At 41.3% G+C, this 20,451-nt stretch overlaps 1 protein-coding gene across 1 annotated transcript in view; it reads left to right on the top strand.

The window, feature by feature from the left end:
- Nucleotides 1-434: 434 nt before the first annotated feature.
- The window catches only part of PLXDC2 (plexin domain containing 2), a 308,331-nt gene continuing 288,314 nt past the window's right edge, over nucleotides 435-20,451 (top strand). Inside the window, exons 1-2 of the mRNA XM_040434447.1 lie at nucleotides 435-439; nucleotides 17,850-17,996. Coding sequence (XP_040290381.1) covers nucleotides 17,856-17,996 — 141 coding nt within the window. The 5' untranslated portion in view covers nucleotides 435-439; nucleotides 17,850-17,855. The remainder of the gene's footprint in view (nucleotides 440-17,849; nucleotides 17,997-20,451) is intronic.

The following is a 20,451-nucleotide window of genomic DNA, read 5'->3' as shown; positions in this document are numbered from 1 at the left end:
GCACTTTCTATAATACTGGCGTCTTCTTATGTGGCACAAGCGTCTTTGGGCCCCCTCAGGCTCCTGGGCCCGGAAGCAACTGCTACCTCTGCATACCCTATAGCTTTGTCCCTGGCTGTACGTATATCTTTACCTATGTTAAAGATTAGTCAAGTTGTGAAAATTTGTCACGTGCCTGTACCAGTTTGGAACCACAGCCAGATATCTCAGGGACTTCGGCTGTTTGGTCAGCATGCATCTGTTTGCGCCAGAATACTAATACAATGCAGGGAATTTATTCAGACTGACATTGCTTATGACCTGTATCAGGCAGAAGTGCGTTGGAGCAAGATGTGCCATATGTATTGAGGAGCAGGACTTTTAATAAATTTGGCGCACCTTCTGCCAGTTCATGCACCAGAAAAGCAAATGTGCTGATCGATATGGTGCAGACATTGAGGTCTATAGACTTTTTGTGTAATTGTGAATGTTTAAAGGCTATGTACACCTTTGTGGGCAATTTTTTTTATTATTGCATGGTACTCATTTTGAGCTAAAAATTTAATTTTCAATTTCTCTTTAATAAATTTTTTTGAACCACTGTCTTTGTGTAACCTTGAGTTTCCCTGGCAGCAGGATCTGAATTTTCACTCTGTTCTGTCAGGCAGCTCAGCTGACAGGCTCCTTATCTCTGAACTTATAAACACTCATTATAGCTCAATTCTAATCTTACTGATAATAACATGGCTTAAATAAGTGTTTATGACTGTTTAGTAATTTAACAAAGTGAAACAGACGGCACTCCACTATTCATGCGCGGTGCACGTGTCCAGGTCGGCTTCCCGCAAATACACAAAGGAGAAAACCGGCACTCGCTAAAATAGATGCAATGCTTAATTTTATTGCCACATGGAGGAACCAAGTAAGTGACGCGTTTCGACTCTGTAATCGAGTCTTTGTCAAACAAATAGGTATATAACAAACAGGATTTAAATAGCCCGCCGGATCTGGTGTCATAGAATATGACGTCAGGTAGTCAAGGCAACATGTAAACAAAAGGTAACAATAATGCAGGCTGACAATACAAATGGGGATACGCGAGGTTACACACTATGAATACCAATGTTAAATAGATTAGTACAATTGTTTGCTATTTTGCCAACAAAAGACACAACATCTGGTTAGTTGTTAAAGGGATAAAAAAAACTTTGGATCCAAGGGGCCTGAATCGCGAATATGAGCTTAATTGCTTTTTGTGAGGTAATTTCCGCCTACTTCAGGAATATTTCATGAACCCCCTATAGGGATTTATAGTTTATTATTTATCACTTATACAGTAAGCGTTTATCACTAAACAGATTTATTTTCTTTTTACAGAAAACGTGATGAATATTGAAACTACTCTTTCAGGTTTTTTTTTATCATTGTGCATTATGCCTTTAACAACTAACCAGATGTTGTATCTTTTGTTGGCAAAATAGCAAACAATTGTACTAATCTACTTAACATTGGTATTCATAGTGTGTAACCTCGTGTATCCCCATTTGTATTGTCAGCCTGCATTATTGTTTCCTTTTGTTTACATGTCGCCTTGACTACCCGACGTCATATTCTATGGCACCAGATCCGGCGGGCTATTTAAATCCTGTTTGTTACATACCTATTTGCTTGACAAAGACTCGATTACAGAGTCGAAACGCGTCACTTAGGCTACTTTCACACTGGCGTTTCTGGGTCCGCTTGTGAGATCCGGTCAGGGCTCTCACAAGCGGCCACAAAACTGATCAGTTTAGCCCCAATGCATTCTGAACGGATAAGGATTCGCTCATAATGCCTCAGTTTGCCTCCATTCCGCTCTGGAGGCGGACACAAAAATGCTGACAATGCGGAGCCAAACGGATCCGTCCTGACTTACAATATAAGTCAATGGGGACGGATCCGTTTTTACTGACACAATATGGTGCAATTAAAAACGGATCCACCTCCCATTGACTTTCAGTGTAAGTCAAAACGGATCCGTTTGCATTATCATGAACAAAAAATATATATATATATATATATTTTTTTTTTTCATGGTAATGCAAACGAATCCGTTCTGAACGGATACAAGCAGAAACCAGACGGATCTGCACCTAACGCAGGTGTGAAAGTAGCCTTACTTGGTTCCTCCATGTGGCAATAAAAAGAAGCATTTGCATCTATTTTAGCGAGTGCCGGTCTTCTTCGTGTTTAGTAATTTAGAGATAAGGGTTATTAGATGACCAGCATAAAGTGAAAGTAAAAAGTACGATTCATACACCAAGACCCTTTGCGACAGAACGGCTCCTTATTTTTTTAATAAAGACCAATTGAAAAAATTATTTTAGCGCAAAATGAGTAAATACAATCACAAAAAAATACCATTATCATAAAAAAATGTACCCCCGAAGGTGTACATAGCCTTTAAAGGGCATCTGTATAAATCTGGTGACACATTCCCTTTAAAGGGGTTTTCCTCAAAGTCGGCTATCAACATAGTGGTCCAGGTCTTCACCCTTCCACTGTTGGCCATGTTGGCGTTAATACAGTCAGTACATTAGTGTTTAAAAGGTGTCCTGAAATCAGTAAGTAGGAAACCATTGGGATTCATCAAAGCATCGTGCTCAAAGTCTGTATGGCGATACGCAGATCCGGCTCCACGTGCTCCTTGTGGATCTGTAGGCTCCTCTGTGAGCCGCCATAGAGTACTTCTATACACATTAAGTGGATATTATGGAGCATTGCTTTTAGGGCAGGATACCTTCATGGTAATGTGGTTTTCCTTCTTATGATTAGAGTCAATACACTACTATGGGCGCTATTTTACCATTCCATACATTTTTTCACATTTGGAAAGCTGTAATATGCCGGTGAGTCCTCAATTAAGGCTCTAATAAAAAGGCTGTATGAAACAGTTCCTGTGCTATTTAGTATAATCATATCAAATGTTACCAGGCTGGTTCATCAGAAAATCCTGATGTCCATTACTTGCCCTTATATGAAGTCATCCTTGGGAGTAATTAACCCTTAATTGTAAATTTAGAACAAGAGTCTTGGTTTCCTTTTAAGACCAAAACAGTCCCCCTGCGTACAATGAACAGTATTTATATTGGAACCGTTTTCCCGTGAACAGAGTTAAGACTTACTTGCACAGAGGAATGATAAAATACACGTCCATTAAGATTAAGGACTCCAGGAGGGGCTGTGATTTTTGTCTTATTTTTGAAGGTCAATTAAAACATAAAGCAGCATTCATAGAATTGGTTCATAGAGAAAAAGGGAAATGATCTTACCGTGGAAGGAACAGTCTTTTAAATTTATTTCCACTGCATGATTTTGCCATCCAATGTTACTTGCCCCATAAAGATGTTTCCATAGAAGGCATAATAATTGTGGTTTCCAGTGGTCTTTCAGGTCATATCAGGAAGGAGAGCTTAATTAAAATGTGATGTATGAAAGCTGGTATTAAATACATAATTGGAGTGTGAAAGCAGGTCTTCGTTATTATGTAAAGAAATATTTCTCAAATCCGGTCTTCTGAGAACCTGTGAAGGGTCCTCCAGAACAAGAGACGCTTTTTGTAGCTGCTCTCCAGTTTGCCAAGAGTCGAGGATCCAAAACAAAAGCTCCCTCTCCATTCACTCAGAATTCACTAATAGGGTTATAAAAATGGGTTTGTTGATACATCGATTATTTTGTGCTGTTTGTTTAATAACCCTTCACAGAATACACTTGAGACTGGATTCAAACATATGGGTCCGGCATGTTGAAGATAAGAGCTGCCTCCCCCTCCTTCTACCTTTGAACATTTGAGTGAAAACAGCTGCTATAAACTGTACGGTGTAGTGAGTAGCCATCATACAATGCAACAGTATTACACGCAAATACAGAATATCTTTTATGCCATTTCTTTTAGCAATCCATTGGACCTTCACTTAGAAATGTCTGCCATAGCTAAAGCAGAGAACTGATACAAAGAGCATCTCAAACTGTGGAATATACATACATACAGATAGCAGTATTTGCAGGGAGGGGGTGAACATGTATTCCACTTTTTCAAGTAAAAAGATTGTATGTTTAAAGAGGCTGCTCAATTTTTCTTAAATGACTGCTTTATTATTCCATTGTTATTGTCTTGTATATCCAACATAAATACAATGGGCACAGGTACAGATCTAGCAATCACCATGAGTGGGTTAACGCAGTAAGGCCTCATTCACATCACCGTTTCTCCTTTTCGTTCTCCGGCTCCGGTGATGTGAACGAGGCCTAATCCAACAGTGGAACTCGGTTAACCGTACAGTGTGACAACTGTTGCACATTGTTAAACTAACCCAGTGCGATAAGCTTGCGTGTTAAAGCGCCAGGAATTACTTTAACGCCAGTTACATCTGTATATGTATGTTACATTTTGTATTTGTGATATTGTATTATGTGGTTATTATACACACCCATTGGTCCTGTACTGCAGGCCTCACAGGTTAGCTGGTATAACTGGTAGCTGTGATAGCTGGCAGTGAGAATGAGCATGTTTCTTGGAGGTTAGCTCTCGTGTGGAGGTGCCAGCATCAGTGTAGACCTAGGTAGAGTCTGATGCTAATAATGTTGAAAATGGAGGGACAGAAAGCTGATAAAAGGGTGTACTTTTCATGCCAAAGAGAATGTGAGGGAGGTGGCCGCACACTCTCAGAACTTTTACTGTGAAGAGTGACTTTGAATTCTTCCATTGTTATTCTTCCATGTTTTACCATTACAGGTTGTAGACTATATTGCAGGTGAGGTATTCTACTGAATACTTGTATTGCATTTTCTTCTCTTTGCAGGGTAGACTCATGGAGGGAAAAGAGTTCATGTAAACTGTTTTTCATTGATTTATGGCTGTGCTGTTAACAAACATGCTTGGTATAGTTGGTGGCCTCCGGACGGGGGACTTTTTAATGGATAGAATGAGAAGTAGTGATGCCCCCAGGAGATAGAGCTAGGTTTTGAGAATTTATTATTGCGGTGTTGTATGCCGGTAAGTGTACATATTTGAGAATGAATGAGCTCATGCTGATTGGTCCAGATTCTACCTGGAAGACAGTGTTTGAGCCGTTGGCCAGTCAGGTTGGAAAAGTTTGCCAGACCAATGGAGTGTTAACAGAGAGTCTAGCAGGAGAGTTACAAATTCCCAGAAGATTGAGTCATTACCCCAACAAAATAATTGTTTTCTGTTAGGCATTGATAACACCGTTAATAAAGAGACTTTTTGCTTTTCTACTGAAATAGTTGTGATTATCGCATTAAACCCTATCTCCAAATGTTTGTTGTCCCCCCCAAAGGCAGAACACAGGTGCTCCATGAGTGTTGTCATGTAGACTTGTGATTGACCTGTGTGTACTGCTAGGTCTAGGGCCTGTCCAGCATCAGTGATCTGGAGGCCATAAGCGACCTGGGGGTGGAGCAGTTTGCCCACTTCATGAGAGAGGCAATGGGCATGAGACCAAAGTGTATGACACAAAGCTGGTGGATACATTGCACAGAGGATCACCTGTTGTGCTTTTCAGGGACTTGTGTTTGCCACCCAGCATCACAAAGCCAGGCCTTGAGAGTCACAGAGTGCAGATGATTTTCCGGCCTGGAGATTGGTTGCTTCATAGAGTGTAGCTGCAGAGGAGGACAGCTTTCAAAACTCTAAGCAGGCTTTCACTGAGGGGTGTGACTGTATTTAAAGAGTCATTGCACTTTCACACAATTTCATTTCATTTGATAGTGAATGGTGTAACTAGCAATTTTTTTAATCACTTAAAAAAAATATATATATATATATATATATATATATACAGTACAGACCAAAAGTTTGGACACACCTTCTCATTCAAAGAGTTTTCTTTATTTTCATGACTATGAAGGCATCAAAACTATGAATTAACACATGTGGAATTATATACATAACAAACAAGTGTGAAACAACTGAAAATATGTCATATTCTAGGTTCTTCAAAGTAGCCACCTTTTGCTTTGATTACTGCTTTCCACACTCTTGGCATTCTCTTGATGAGCTTCAAGAGGTAGTCCCCTGAAATGGTCTTCCAACAGTCTTGAAGGAGTTCCCAGGGATGCTTAGCACTTGTTGGCCCTTTTGCCTTCACTCTGCGGTCCAGCTCACCCCAAACCATCTCGATTGGGTTCAGGTCCGGTGACTGTGGAGGCCAGGTCATCTGGCGGAGCACCCCATCTCTCTACTTCATGGTCAAATAGCCCTTTCGCTCAAAGTTTTCCAAATTTTTCGGCTGACTGACTGACCTTCATTTCTTAAAGTAATGATGGCCACTCGTTTTTCTTTACTTAGCTGCTTTTTTCTTGCCATAATACAAATTCTAACAGTCTATTCAGTAGGACTATCAGCTGTGTATCCACCTGACTTCCCCTCAACGCAACTGATGGTCCCAACCCCATTTATAAGGCAAGAAATCCCACTTATTAAACCTGACAGGGCACACCTGTGAAGTGAAAACCATTTCAGGGGACTACCTCTTGAAGCTCATCAAGAGAATGCCAAGAGTGTGCAAAGCAGTAATCAAAGCAAAAGGTGGCTACTTTGAAGAACCTAGAATATGACATATTTTCAGTTGTTTCCCACTTGTTTGTTATGTATACAATTCCACATGTGTTAATTCATAGTTTTTGATGCCTTCAGTGTGAATCTACAATTTTCATAGTCATGAAAATAAAGAAAACTCTTTGAATGAGAAGGTGTGTCCAAACTTTTGGTCTGTAATGTATATTCCTGAAAACACTGTAGAAGTCGTGGCCACTAGGTGTCTCACTTCCACCTAACTTGCAGTCTGCTGCAAGATCTGTCCCTGGTAACAAAAACTCATTATTTATAACTTTTTTTAATCCCATTATTAGTAACAGCAGGCTTACAGCACAGATAGCACTGGGGTCAGTCACAGGTCCCTGGGGCTGACAGAGTATTGCTCCCCCAGCTACGTCAGGTCACTGGGAAACCCGGTGACCCGATCAAAGGAGAAGTCCCCCTTTGATCATGCCGCTGTTTGGATTGTGACATGATTAAAGGATTAACAGCCGGAATTGGAGCTTCGTCCAACCCCGGCTGTTAAGCAGAAGCCAGCGCTAGGAACACAGACTGTCACTAAAAGCCGATCCTTAGCGCTGAAGCGTTCTGGCGCCATTTAAACCCCCTCATCGGCAGCGACCCTGCTGACTGGGGACTTGCACTGCCCGCTCTCAAAAAACAGCAGGTGGTCGTTAAGGGATCAGAGAGAACACTTCAGCTCTACTGGCATGTCTGCTACAGTAAGTACTAGTATTCCACATACAGTAAGAAATCTGGAGCATATGTTTCCTAAAACTGATAACATTGTGCTGCCCCTCGTGGAAATGTTTGTATAAATTGACAACTGTGTGTTACCATTCAATCTGTCAATAGATCAGGTCTCTATACAGTCTACATCAGCACTGATTAGACCCGGTCGGACTGTGTAGGAACACAACCCATTGACAAGGAGAACGGTAACACTCAGCTGTATGTGTTAAAGGGGATCTCTGGTCCCCTTTAATGCATTTTATATCTATCTAGAGCACCCCAAACACTGCATATTTGTGCCCCGTATACCGGTTTTACATCGGCACTTTCCTCCCCTCTTCTCTTCTCGTTGCATCCTGGCAGGAGGTTCCTCAATGTAAGTCATTTGTGATCTGTCTGTCATTTTCTTTTGGGTGCTGCAAGTCCAAAATCGCACATGACTCGAAGCATACTGCACCATAATAGTGTTAGGGCCGGTTCACATGGAGTTTTTTTAAGGTGATTTTGGAGCATTTCTGGTCTCAAAATCAGCTTCAAATCAGCTCCAAAAATGCCTCAAAACAGTCTCCCATTCATTTCAATGGGAAGTAGTACTTGCTTCTTTTTTACATTTGTAAAAGAGAAGCATGTAAAAAAGAAGCAGCGCGCCCTATCTCACAGCATTTCACAGTCCCCACAATCAGTGTTTGAGAGAGTGGACATGTGGTGCACAGTTGCAGACCGTGTTGGTTTGAACAGAATTTTTTTTACTGTTACTTTCTTCATACAATAGTGGCATGATACAATTGATAGTTTCAAATCTATTAATGGGCACAAAGGCTTAGTGGTTGTAGTTCACTGGAGGTGGTGCTATAACGCAAATATTCCAGAACACAATTTGAGCAGAATGATATAGCGTTTTGTGCGGAATGTTTTAGCAGAATGTGTAATTTATCGGTTTAAATCTCAGCTTTTTCTGATCTCAGTTGTACACAAAGGCCATTTTATCAGTGATTAATTGCATTTTCCGTGTAAGTGAGTATACAGAGTTGGCTGTCAGTCACTGATAGATGTACATAGGCTGGCTTAAGTTCAGAAAGAGTAGAGATTTAAAATTTATAAATTACAAGGTTTACGGAATCTTTTCCCACAAATCTATATATCAATCTGCTCAGCTCCTCCTGCTGTATAACATGCTGCCTGCAGATTGCACTGAATTTCATGGTAGCAGTTCCTCTTTAAAGGGAACCTGTCACCTCCAAAAACCATCCCAAGCCGCCAGCAGTACCTGACAGTAGCCAGCAGCGTGTTTCCGACAATAATTTTCTTCCTGAAAGCCGATGCGGCTAAAGCTCAGAAAACGCTCTTTTTTCCCCTGCCGGCGCACTTCTCTAGTCATGCTTAAAGTCAAGGGGGCAGCGGGCTCCTTGCTTCAAGTCAAGATAACCACGGCCCCTTCCCTGCCCCTTCGCTGTGACTGACAGCCGGCAGTCACAGCGAAGGGGCAGGGAAGGGGGCGTGGTTACCGTGACTTGAAGCAAGGAGGCCGCTGCCCCCTTGACTTCAAGCATGACTAGAGAAGTGCGCCGGCAGGGGAAAAAAGAGCGTTTTCTGAGCTTTAGCCGCATCGGCATTCAGGAAGAAAATTATTGTCGGAAACACGCTGCTGGCTACTGTCAGGTACTGCTGGCGGCTTGGGATGGTTTTTGGAGGTGACAGGTTCCCTTTAACTTATGTACTTGCCATTTTTTCTTTTATTTTTTTGACTTCTTCTTGTTATAATGAAACACAATGTTAAAATATTGCTTTCCTTCAGTAATCTAAGGACGTTCTGTCTCCTGCCTATTGTTTGTGATGCAGTTGTCACTACGCCCAGTTTTCAATCTAGATCCAGCCAATTCTGTTGGTTCCAGCCCTTTTATACAATGTTTCCTGACACCACAGTCTGTTTGTTCGGCTCAGAATTATATTTCATGTGCCAGGATTCACCCAAATAGGTTAATGAGAATGTGTATAGAACGTTTTATGGACGGCACTCAATGAGAAGAAGGCTAGTTTTATTTTTTGTTAATGCTGATATTTTTGGCTGGGCTGCTTTACTTTTGTATTTTTTTACTTTCCATGTAAATTTTGTATTTCATATTATAAATACTAACTGTTAATAATGTAAGCATAAGTGTTTTATGTGATACTGGTGTACTGGGAGACAACTTGCCTTTTATGGCCTTATTGAACCCATGTTTAGTCCATTTTTTGGATATAACAACCAGATCCCCACAGTTCAAGTGAGGTTAACTTACTGCACCATCTCTCTAAGGTGTTATGAGTTCAGTATAGTACAATTGCAAGGCGTCTGGATATTGTATGTGGGATACCACAAATGCAATTTGAGTGCAGGTTTCTCCTCTGGGACCTGCTCCTGCCTCGATAACGGGGCCTCTGAGAAGGCGAGCACATTGCACATATGCAGTCGGTTACTTTCGGAAGTCCCATAGCAGTGAATGGAGAGCAAGCCATGCAAGCACAGCCAACTCTCCATTCACAATGGGACTGCAAGAAAAAGCAGAGCCAGGACTATTTTCAGAACTCCCATAGTGGTGATTGGAGGGTGGCCGCACATGTGTGGCTGCTCCCACTTCACTTTGGGGGGACGATTCTCAAGATTGGAGTGGGTTCTAGAGGTGGAATTCACACCTATTTGACATTTTTGGCATATCCTAGCAATATACTACAAATATTTAGATGGGAATATTCCTTTAACCCTAAGAGGACCTTGCGATTTTCCATTTTTGCGTTTTCGTTTTTTCAATTCACATAGCCTTATGAGGGCTTATTTTTTCAGGACAAGTTGTACTTTCTAATGACACCATTTACGGTTGCATACAATGTAGTGGGAAACCCATGATGTTTATTTTTTTTTATTGGCTAAGTATTTTTATTTTAAGGAAAGAAGAGTGATTTAAACTGTTAACATTTTTTAATTTTTTTTAATTTCTTTATATTTTTTAAACCTTTTTTTTAAAACTTTTTTGAAGTCTCTCTGGGTCACTATAACTGGCAATCATTAGATTGCCCATTGTGTTCATTGATGGCTATATAGCCATCATTGAACACTTCATTTTCAATATTACAATACAGTGCTGCCACCTAGTGGCCTGTATTGGTATATTCCTCTAATAGCCGCTGAAGCCTGCTGAGGCTTCTGGCTATTAGTATAGTGTAACAGGTTCCCCGATCTCATTCGGGGAACGCTGTTACTGCTTCTGGACTGCTCAGATGCTGTGGTCACATTTGACCACAGCATCTGAGGGGGGAAATGTATGCGATCAGCCTTATGGCTGATCACATACATGTCCTGCTAGTCTCTGCTGTTTTAAACAGCAGAAACCCGGTGGACATGTTTAAAGACACGACTTCCGCCGTACATGTACGGTGGAGTTCGTGAAGGGGTTAAAAGCATAAAAGAAGATATACCCATCTCCACTGATCCCTTGCTGCTGTTCTTCATACACTGCCTGTGACCCCTCTGTTCACTACTTCAGGCTTCTATCATACATGCAGGTAGTGCCTTGAAAGTGTCTCAGTCAAGCACTATTTGAGGTTAGTCCAAACTGCAGCCAGTAAGCTGCCAGGAAGCAACCATTAACCTCTTTACATTAAACTCTTCACAACCCTAGACTACCAGGGAAACAGACATTAACCTCATACTTCTCATATTAAGGCCAACCATGCTCTGACATGAAGGCTTCCAAATAAACAGAAAATGCTTCATTTATGCAAATTTTCACAAGGTCCACCCATTTGGAGCTCTGGCTCAGGCTTAGGCAGGGTGCTGAATCTCCTTAAAGAGTCTAGTCCTGTATGGAGGCTTACTGGAATTACTCTAGGGTATGGAGATGTAATGGTAATTTTCCATGGAAAATGAATATGCAAAGTGAACCATTCGTGGTGCTAAAGAGATGGTTCTCATTCTTGTGAGATACCTCTTTGCAAGACGTGGTTCACAAAGTCCTGTGAAAAACAGGACTATTTTCAGGTATATAAAAATCCTTTAATACTCTAAACCACCTTGACAGTCTGGCCTCCTCGAAGTTTATTAAATCTTTCTAATCCTTGCTGAAGGAGGAAAAGGACAATTTTTTGGGGAAATCATCTCCTGTGTATGCAGTACCCCAGTAGGACTACTGCAAATGGTTAATTCTTGCCAAAGACTTACTGCAATGTTCTTAAGTTAAATGCTGGGAGCTGCAGAAGGAGTTAATAGGGACATCATTGCATGTGTGTGGTTCTGCTGAGAGAGACTGCAAAGCGTCTTTAGAGAGAGAGAGAGAGAGAGAGAGACAGGGAGAACTACACCTACTATCATTTTTTGCTGTCTATATGCTGCTATTGAGAGAAGATCACACTGTGATATATACTTTGGAACTATGCCTTTTGCCACTATATGTACTACTGCTCCTATCAACCACTCAGTAAAAAAAAAGACTTTATTCATTGCAACCAATGGGCCTGGTTATTGACTCCAACATACAACTACTGGCCTACACCTTCTCCTGCCTTGCACCCATCTACTTAACACCAAGGGCAGCCCATATACCACCAGCTGGGGCCCCAGAAAGTCCAGGGTGTGCCCCGAGGGAAGAAAGGGGGCACTTTCTTATAACTGCATGGCCCCAAGGAACACCAGGGTGGTGACTGCCACCGCAAACTGTGAGTACTGCTACCACATCGTAGCCACTACCACTCCTCCTCTCCTCCCCTCTGGGTCGTTGCGTGTACTGATGACTGTCCTCATTAATCATTAATAAAAAATAAAAAAAAGTACAGATTGTTCATGTGAGGTGTAAAACCAGCCTTATTTATCCACAGTATGACTGAATAATTCATTGCATTGTTCGGTCTATTAAGTTAAGCAAAATTAAAAATTTAGTTGAAATTCTCTAGAAACAGCCCAGACATCATGCTTTTACCTTGCCTCACAATATAAATGTATAGACTGTGACATTGAAAAATGACTTCTGCTGAGCATTAAGGCTCAAGTCATCAGTTTGTTGTGTAATTCAAGTCTTACTTTTTCTTTTCAGTTGTAACTATATGGCTATGTAATTGTGATTTTGATGGGTCAGACAATACGTTGTATCAGCTTGTTGAGTACAGTAGTTATTTGTTTTTATTACTTCATTGTCATTACTCTGCCAAGTGACCTCACTGGAAATTGGGCACGGAATGGCATTGTACACACCAGAATGTGTTAGGAGGCATTTGAGAATATTAAATTGTTTCTGGGCAAAAATCCAACTCTCAAAGTTCCTGATTTTGCAATATATTTTTTGTCCGCAAGAATACCTTTGGGGTTGATATAGTGTATTTCAATGGGATACCATAAACAGGAACTTCATCCCTGAAGGAGTGAGGAATACTAATGGTACTTGCTAGCTGAATGGTTTATTGAGGTGCAGAACTTTTTCAAATAGTAATGGAGTGGTATGATTTTGAGGAGGATGGGTAGATCACAACATCACCAGATTATCATAGATTAAAGGAAGTAGAGCAGAAGAATCCCAAACTTTTTTCAAAAAGTAATGTAGTGGTTTGATTTCGAGGAGAATGGGTGGAACACGATAGCACCAGATTATCACAGATTGAAGGAAGTAGAGTAGGAGAATCTTGAACTTAAAAAAAAAAAAAGTAATGGAGTGGTTTGACTTCGAGGATGATGGGTGGATCAAAACAGCACCAAATTATCATAGTTTAAAGGAAGTAGAGCAGGAGAATTCCTAAGTTCTTTGGTGGGTGGGGGAGAGAATAGGAAGTAAGTTTTAGCCGGTAGGAAAATTGAGCTTATAAATGTAAATTTTAGCTTCATTACTATTTTAAAATGGCAAGATTGTAAAGTAATTAAGAAATAATAACTCAACCACAGCCAGGAGTTCATGATAATGTAAAAAATAAGTGTCACATCAAAAGTCATACCTCTTTCCCACTAAGTCAGGCCAGTTTTTGCTAAGCAACAATCCCAGGCTGAACATGGCAGAAAAAGTGTTGAAAACTCTTAAAGGGGTTATCTTGGATTTTAATATTGATGGCCTATCCTCAGGATAGGTCATCAATATGAGATTTGCGGGGGTCTGACTCCTAGCACACACACTAATAAACAGTTTGAAAAAGCAGTGGGGCTCACCAGAGCTCTGGTGACCGCCTTGGCATCCTCAAAGCATACCAGGCATAGCACCATCCATTGGATAGCAGTTGCATTTGGTATCGCATTACAACTACATTAACTTCAAAGGGACTGAGCTGCATGTAGGTCATGTGACCAAAGAACGTGATATCACTGGCCAAGGAAGAGACCTAAGATCTCACGGAGCACCATGACCTCTTCATACAGCTGATCAGCAAGGCTCCTCTCATATTGAGGACCCATCCTGAGTATAGGCCATCATTATGGAAACCTCTTTAGTAAATCTGGTGGGGTATGTGCACCAGATTTCTGGTTCAATCTGAGGCACTTGGCACATTTGTCATAGTAAATCTGCCCTATTATGTTTTCTATATGGCAGAACTATGACAATATTAGCATTGTGTTATGCAGTAGTACACCGGTTCCTTGGGTTTACAAGATGGCATGATTGAAAATGACCTCATAATTAGTCAATAAAGTCCAAAGACAGCTCCAAAAGGTGGTGTGGGGGGGGGGGGGTTACCTTCTGCTGCTGCACTTTTGAAGCCCTGTTGCATAAGGAGTTCAATTGTTTTTTCTGAGCCTTGGCCCAGGAAGGTCCTTGATGTGCTGGTTTGACTCTGGTATCATATTCCTGCAGTAAACAAAATTGTAAAAATGATTGTGTGCATGCAACCACATTTCAGAACTTCAGAGAACATATCATCATGGGAGAAGATACTGTATGTGTGGAAATCGGCTCTAAATATATGTACAAAAAAAATTGTAAATATAGTTTTAGTTTTGACCCCTTAATCTAAAATCTTACTTGCCTTTTAGTACAAAGCAGTCCTTCAATAATCATGCGTGTAAATTTTGACCTTGTATAAACTGATGTGCTAAACTATTTGATTATCAGCATTCGTTTAACACATTGAGATTTTCAGGTGCTTAATTTATTGTTTAATTGCTCTGCAAAAGCCTCTCGAGCTGTGGCCTTCAGATATGTTATGTAATTGGTTAATTGCGCAAAATCCTTATTTTCAAATATCTGTATAAGCTAATTAACCTCAAGAAGATTATCCTCAGAACAATTGATGGCATTTTTGCCAGCTATCTTTTCAGAAGTATTAAGAAAAAATAAATTGCCATGACCTAACTGAAGGGGAAATTTAGTAACTTCAGTCAGGGTGATCATGATAGAAAATAATTAAATGATAAGAGATCAGATTTGAATACAACAACTGAAAGTCAATGTGCTGAATATCTAATTCTTTATACACAAGGTGATGCTGATTTGTTGTCAATGGCGAAAATTTTAATAAATGATAAAATGTTTGATATAAAATTATTTTTTGTTGCTATTTATACTTTAAAGGGGTTTGTCCAGCCCTTTACAACTGATAACATCCCCTCGGCATAGGCCATCCCTTGCTGTCCAACATTCCACATCTATGGTGATCAGCTGTTCTGCAGTAGCTCTGATGTCAGGACTCATCACAGGAACTACCCAGCTCCATCCATGGTGCAGTCCTCCAAACCAAAGCTGAGGCCACCCCATAGTAGACCATTTAAGCTGCCGCTATTCACTTTGATGGGAGCAGCACTGCACTTACTAACTCTGTTCACTGCAACAGAGCTGTGGGGTGTCCAGTATAAACAGCAGAAAAAAGTTCCAGCACTATTGAAGATTCTGTTGCTTTGTTTTTATTTTTGGTAACAAATTACATCATGTGGACACCATCTCACACCCCCGCACATTGACGCGTTTCGAACTATACCGTTTTTAGTCGTAACTGTTTGCACTGCCTGACCCTCGGGTTTAAATAGATCCATTCCCCCTGAAAAGGAGGGGGAGGGGAACCACCACCCCCAGGGCAAGGCGGCAAAGCACTTACTCTGTCCTGTGCTACACCCCTTAGCTACATTTGACATCATATTAAAAAACAACACCTATAAATCCCACAAAAAAATGCGAAATATGAGGTACAAAATACAAAAACACCTATCTAGGACAAGGTCACATCATAAGATCCCTTCATACATTCCAGATCGGAACCTTGATCAAGTGCAGTTTTGCCTAGAAAAAAATCGCATAATGTGAACACAGTGTAATAAAAAGCAAACAAATGAGAAGATAAAATAGAAAGAAAAACCTAATTGAATAGGAAACCTTCTAATAACACTTAATAAAACATCGCAATGGCTGTTAATTCGCTTAGGCATATGATATTATAGCAATATTAGTAAAAATACATCAATTCTTTTTTCAGATTGAGACCAAAAGCGTATCTGGTATTCAATCTGAAGATCCAATATGCCTCCCGCTGCAAAATCTTTTTCTTCATGTTACCACCTCTGGGCAGGACCTCTACCTTTTCAATCGCAAACGTACAGAAGCTGTTGAAACTGCGATTATGTTCTGTAGTAAAATGATTTGCTGCATTTGATATACCCGTCGCTGAGGGATTGGAAATATAATTGATATGTTCCCGCAACCTTGTTTTGAATTTTCTGCTAGAACTCCCCACATACATAAGATCACAGATTGTACACCTAATGACATAAATAATACCCATTGTGTTACAATTAATGTCATTTTTTATCGGTAACATTTCAGTGTGTGTCAAATTGTGAAAAATTTTGTAGGTAGGACATATCTGCATGTTTTACAAGGATGTCCTCCACATTTAGTGAAGCCTAAATATTTTAACCAAGTACCCATTCCCCACAATGTAGCTATCCTTGCGTTGGAATATCACCTCCACAGGTATAGTAAACATTCAAATGAATTTATAGACTATATCTTGGAGGTGACATCTTTCCTTATGACACATAATTATTTTTCGTTTGATAACAAATTTTTTGTTCAAACAAGGGGAGTGTCTATGGGAGCAAAATTCTCACCCTCATTGGCGAATTTAACCATGACTTATTGGGAAGAACTTTATATATTCTCTGAAAATAATCTGGTATGGTAGATACATCGATGACCTGCTAATAATCCGTACAATCTAAGATTTTCTCATCACTTTGATTCACACACTACTAGCTTTTTGGACCTGAAACTGACGGGGATTCATGACCAAATTATTTGTACGGAAACGTTCCGCAAAGAAGTTTCAGGAAAGACAATATTAAAAGCCAATAGCCATCATCCTGTTCACACACTTAAAGCAATCCCAGTTGGAGAATTTATACGTGCACGCAGAAATTGCAGTACAAGTGTTGCTTTTTCTAGCGAATCCCAGTCGATATGGACACGCCTGACTAAAAGAGGTTATCCAGAGGTTTGAACATAGCTAGGAATAAATCTAGAACAGAATTATTGTTCAAACCTCCAAGAAATAATACCATGAAAAAAGATGAAATAACCTCTAAGCAACCTACACTTGTCCTGAGATATAGTCGCCAGGTGACACAAATACAACTTGCGATTAAAAAATGTCTCCCAATTTTGTATGAAAATGACATACTATATGGATACCTTGAAAAATGGATGCAGAATAGTGTCGAGGCGACCCAGCACATTGGCCAGTGTTCTACCTCCATCCATGTTTACGCGAACTGCAAATAAACCATCAGGTACTTGGTTAAAATATTTAGGCTTCACTAAATGTGGAGAACATCCTTGTAAAACATGCAGATATGCCCTACCTACAAAAAAATTCACAATTTGACACACACTGAAATGTTCCCGATAAAAAATTACATTAATTGTAACACAATGGGTATTATTTATGTCATTAAGTGTACAATCTGTGATCTTATGAAAACCTGCACATGATCAAAGTTCCGATCTGGAATGTATGAAGTGATCTTATGATGTGACCTTGTCCTAGATAGGTGTTTTTGCATTTTGTACCTCATATTTCAAATTTTTGTGGGATTTATAGGTGTTGTTTTTTAATATGATGTCAAATGTAGATAATGGGTGTAGCACAGGACAGAGTAAGTGCTTTGCCTCGCCCTGTGGGTGTGGTTCCCCTCCCCCTTCTTTTCAGGGGGAATGGATCTATTTAAACCCGAGGGTCAGGCAGTTCACACAGTTACGACTCAGAACGGTATAGTTCGAAACGCGTCAATGTGCGGGGGTGTGAGATGGTGTTTACATGATGTAATTTGTTACCAAAAATAAAGACAAAGCAACAGAATTTTCATTAGTGCTGGAACCTTTTTCCGCTGTTTATATCTTGAGAACTTACCTGGTTTGTTCCATACATGGAGGATAAAGGATACATGGTGAGCTGGACATTTTGTTTATTAGATCTATATAATTATATTTATATATTAATATTATGTTATGGTAAATATATTAAGATTTATTTATATATTTGTCATATTGTTTAATTTGGTATAACAAAAAACGCTTTTATAAAATAAATATTTTCTGTGTTACAGGAAGATATGGATCACAAGTATTATATGTCAAGAATTTTTGGACCATTGGATTCTGCTAGTCGGGATTTATGGGTCAATATCGATTATATGGAAAAAGAAAAAGTAAAGATTCATGGGATTCTCTCAAATACTCATCGACAAGCTGCTGTAAGTACATTCAAGTTCATTATACCGTAACTCTTGTATTGTCACCGGTTGCCTATTAATTGGCACATCCCAATTTGTTTAGTAAACTACTGTATTGTTGAAAGATAAATCCAGTCAAAATGATCTACTAATATGAAATAGATACAGGTTAGAAGATCACATTTGGGAAATCTGCGATCTGGGACCGCAACTGGTTTTCATAGTAAAATAGCTTTTCACCATAGCGGCAGTTTAAATTGTCCACTCTGGGGTTGCCTCAGTTCCAGTTAGCTGCCTTGGAGAACTACTTCAGATGTGGCAGTTTGATGCAGAATAGAAAATTCAGTTCCATGCATGTAAATGATGTTGTTTTAGAAGCATATGTATGGATTTGTGCAAGTCCCATTCAGATGAAAGGTAAGTTGAGGGCACATGGGAAGGACAAGGAAATACAGGGTCAACAAAAGGTCCTTGTTTCCTAGCATGGGAAAAATGTTGGTGATAAATAGTCATATCATGAGGGTGAGCTGTTTTTCAAGGATTTTATTTTATTTTAGAAAAGGAGTATGGGTGAAGGGGCAGTAGTACTATTCTGTTACCACTGGGCCAGCATTAGGGCATTACAGGTGGTATTGCCGTTAGGTGTCCAGGCAATTGAATCCAAAAAGGGTCCCTTCCTTATCTTTTTTGTTTGTTTTTAGTAGTATTCTGTCACGGAACCATGAACCAGACGTACAACAAGAGATAAGAGAAAATAAGAAGGCTTTATTGAAAATAAAGCTGTAAAGCAAAAGTCCAAACGGATGGTGAAACCGAGCAGAGTCTTTGCGAAGCCAGAGGTCAGGAACCAGAAGGGTAGTCAGACGAAGCCAGGATCAGGAACCAGCAGGGTAGTCAGACGAAGCCAGGATCAGGAACCAGCAGGGTAGTCAGACGAAGCCAGGATCAGGAACCAGAAGCAGCAGCAGTCTTAGAAGCATGTGAACACAGGAGGACCAAGCAAGGAACTGAAGCCACAGACCTCCTATATATATGAGCTAGGCATCCAGCTCCTCCCAGTGGGAAGGAGGAGCCGCAGGGTGGAAGGCTACAAGAAACCCAGAAACCAAGATGGCCGCCAGCACATGTCAAACGAAGGAGAACAGCAAGAAGGTAAGACCATGACAGTACCTCCCCCTCAAGGGCCCCTCCTCCGCGGAGCACAAAACGGTTTCTGAGGGAAGCGTGCGTGGAAGGCTCGGAGCAAGGCAGGAGCATGAACATCTGCGGAGGGAACCCAGGAACGCTCCTCTGGACCATAACCACGCCAATGGACCAAAAACTGCAACCGACCGCGGACCAGGCGTGAGTCCAGGATATTGCTCACCTCATATTCCTCACGATTGCCCACTTGGACCGGACGAGGCCGAGGAACCGAGGAAGTGAAACGATTACACACCAGTGGCTTCAACAGGGAGACATGAAACACGTTGGAGATCCGCATGCCAGGAGGAAGCGCAAGGGCATAGGCTACCGGGTTTACCCTGCGAAGCACTCGGAAGGGACCAACAAAGCGAGGCGCCAGCTTGGGAGTGGGCACTCGAAGGTTGAGGTTGCGGGTGGACAACCATACACGGTCTCCGACCTGGTAGGAAGGAGCAGGCGCTCGTCTGCGATCAGCCTGGAGTCTCTGGCGCTGCGCAGAGACCTCAAGGGACTTCTGGATCTGTACCCAAGAAGCACGTAGGACGGAAAGGTGATCCTCCACAGCCGGAATATCCTGGGGAGAGAATACCTCCGGTAACACGGCAGGTTGGAACCCATAATTGGCCATGAAGGGAGACGTCCCAGAGGAAGAGTTCACCGCCGTGTTCCTGGCAAACTCAGCCCAAGGCAGGAGGTCAACCCAATTGTCTTGGTGGTCGGAGACATAGCAACGAAGGAATTGCTCCAAGGCCTGATTGGATCGTTCTGCGGCCCCATTGGACTGAGGGTGGTAGGCCGAGGAGAAGGAGAGATGAATCCCCAACTGGGAGCAAAAGGCGCGCCAGAACCTGGACACAAACTGACTCCCCCGATCCGACACAATCTCCTTGGGCAAACCGTGCAACCGGAAGACCTCCCTGGCAAAAATCGTGGCCAACTCTTGTGCAGAGGGTAACTTCTTGAGAGGAACACAGTGGCACATTTTGGAAAACCGATCCACAATCATGAGAATGACCGTATGGCCTCGGGATGCAGGGAGGTCCACAATGAAATCCATCCCCAGGTGTGACCATGGGCGCTCCCCGGTGGCTATGGGTTGCAGAAGGCCCAACGGAAGGTGCCGAGGGGACTTACTCTGGGCACAAACGGAGCATGCCGCTACATATGCGGCGATGTCGGAACGTAGGGAAGGCCACCAGAACAGACGTGAAACAGCCCAGGACAGCTGATTCTTTCCAGGATGCCCCGCGGTCTTGGAGTTATGGTAGGTTCGCAACAACCGAGTGCGCAA

The sequence above is a fragment of the Bufo bufo genome, chromosome 5, assembly GCF_905171765.1.
Source record: "Bufo bufo chromosome 5, aBufBuf1.1, whole genome shotgun sequence".
Classification (NCBI taxonomy): domain Eukaryota; kingdom Metazoa; phylum Chordata; class Amphibia; order Anura; family Bufonidae; genus Bufo; species Bufo bufo.
This window is presented reverse-complemented; position numbering and strand designations above follow the sequence as displayed.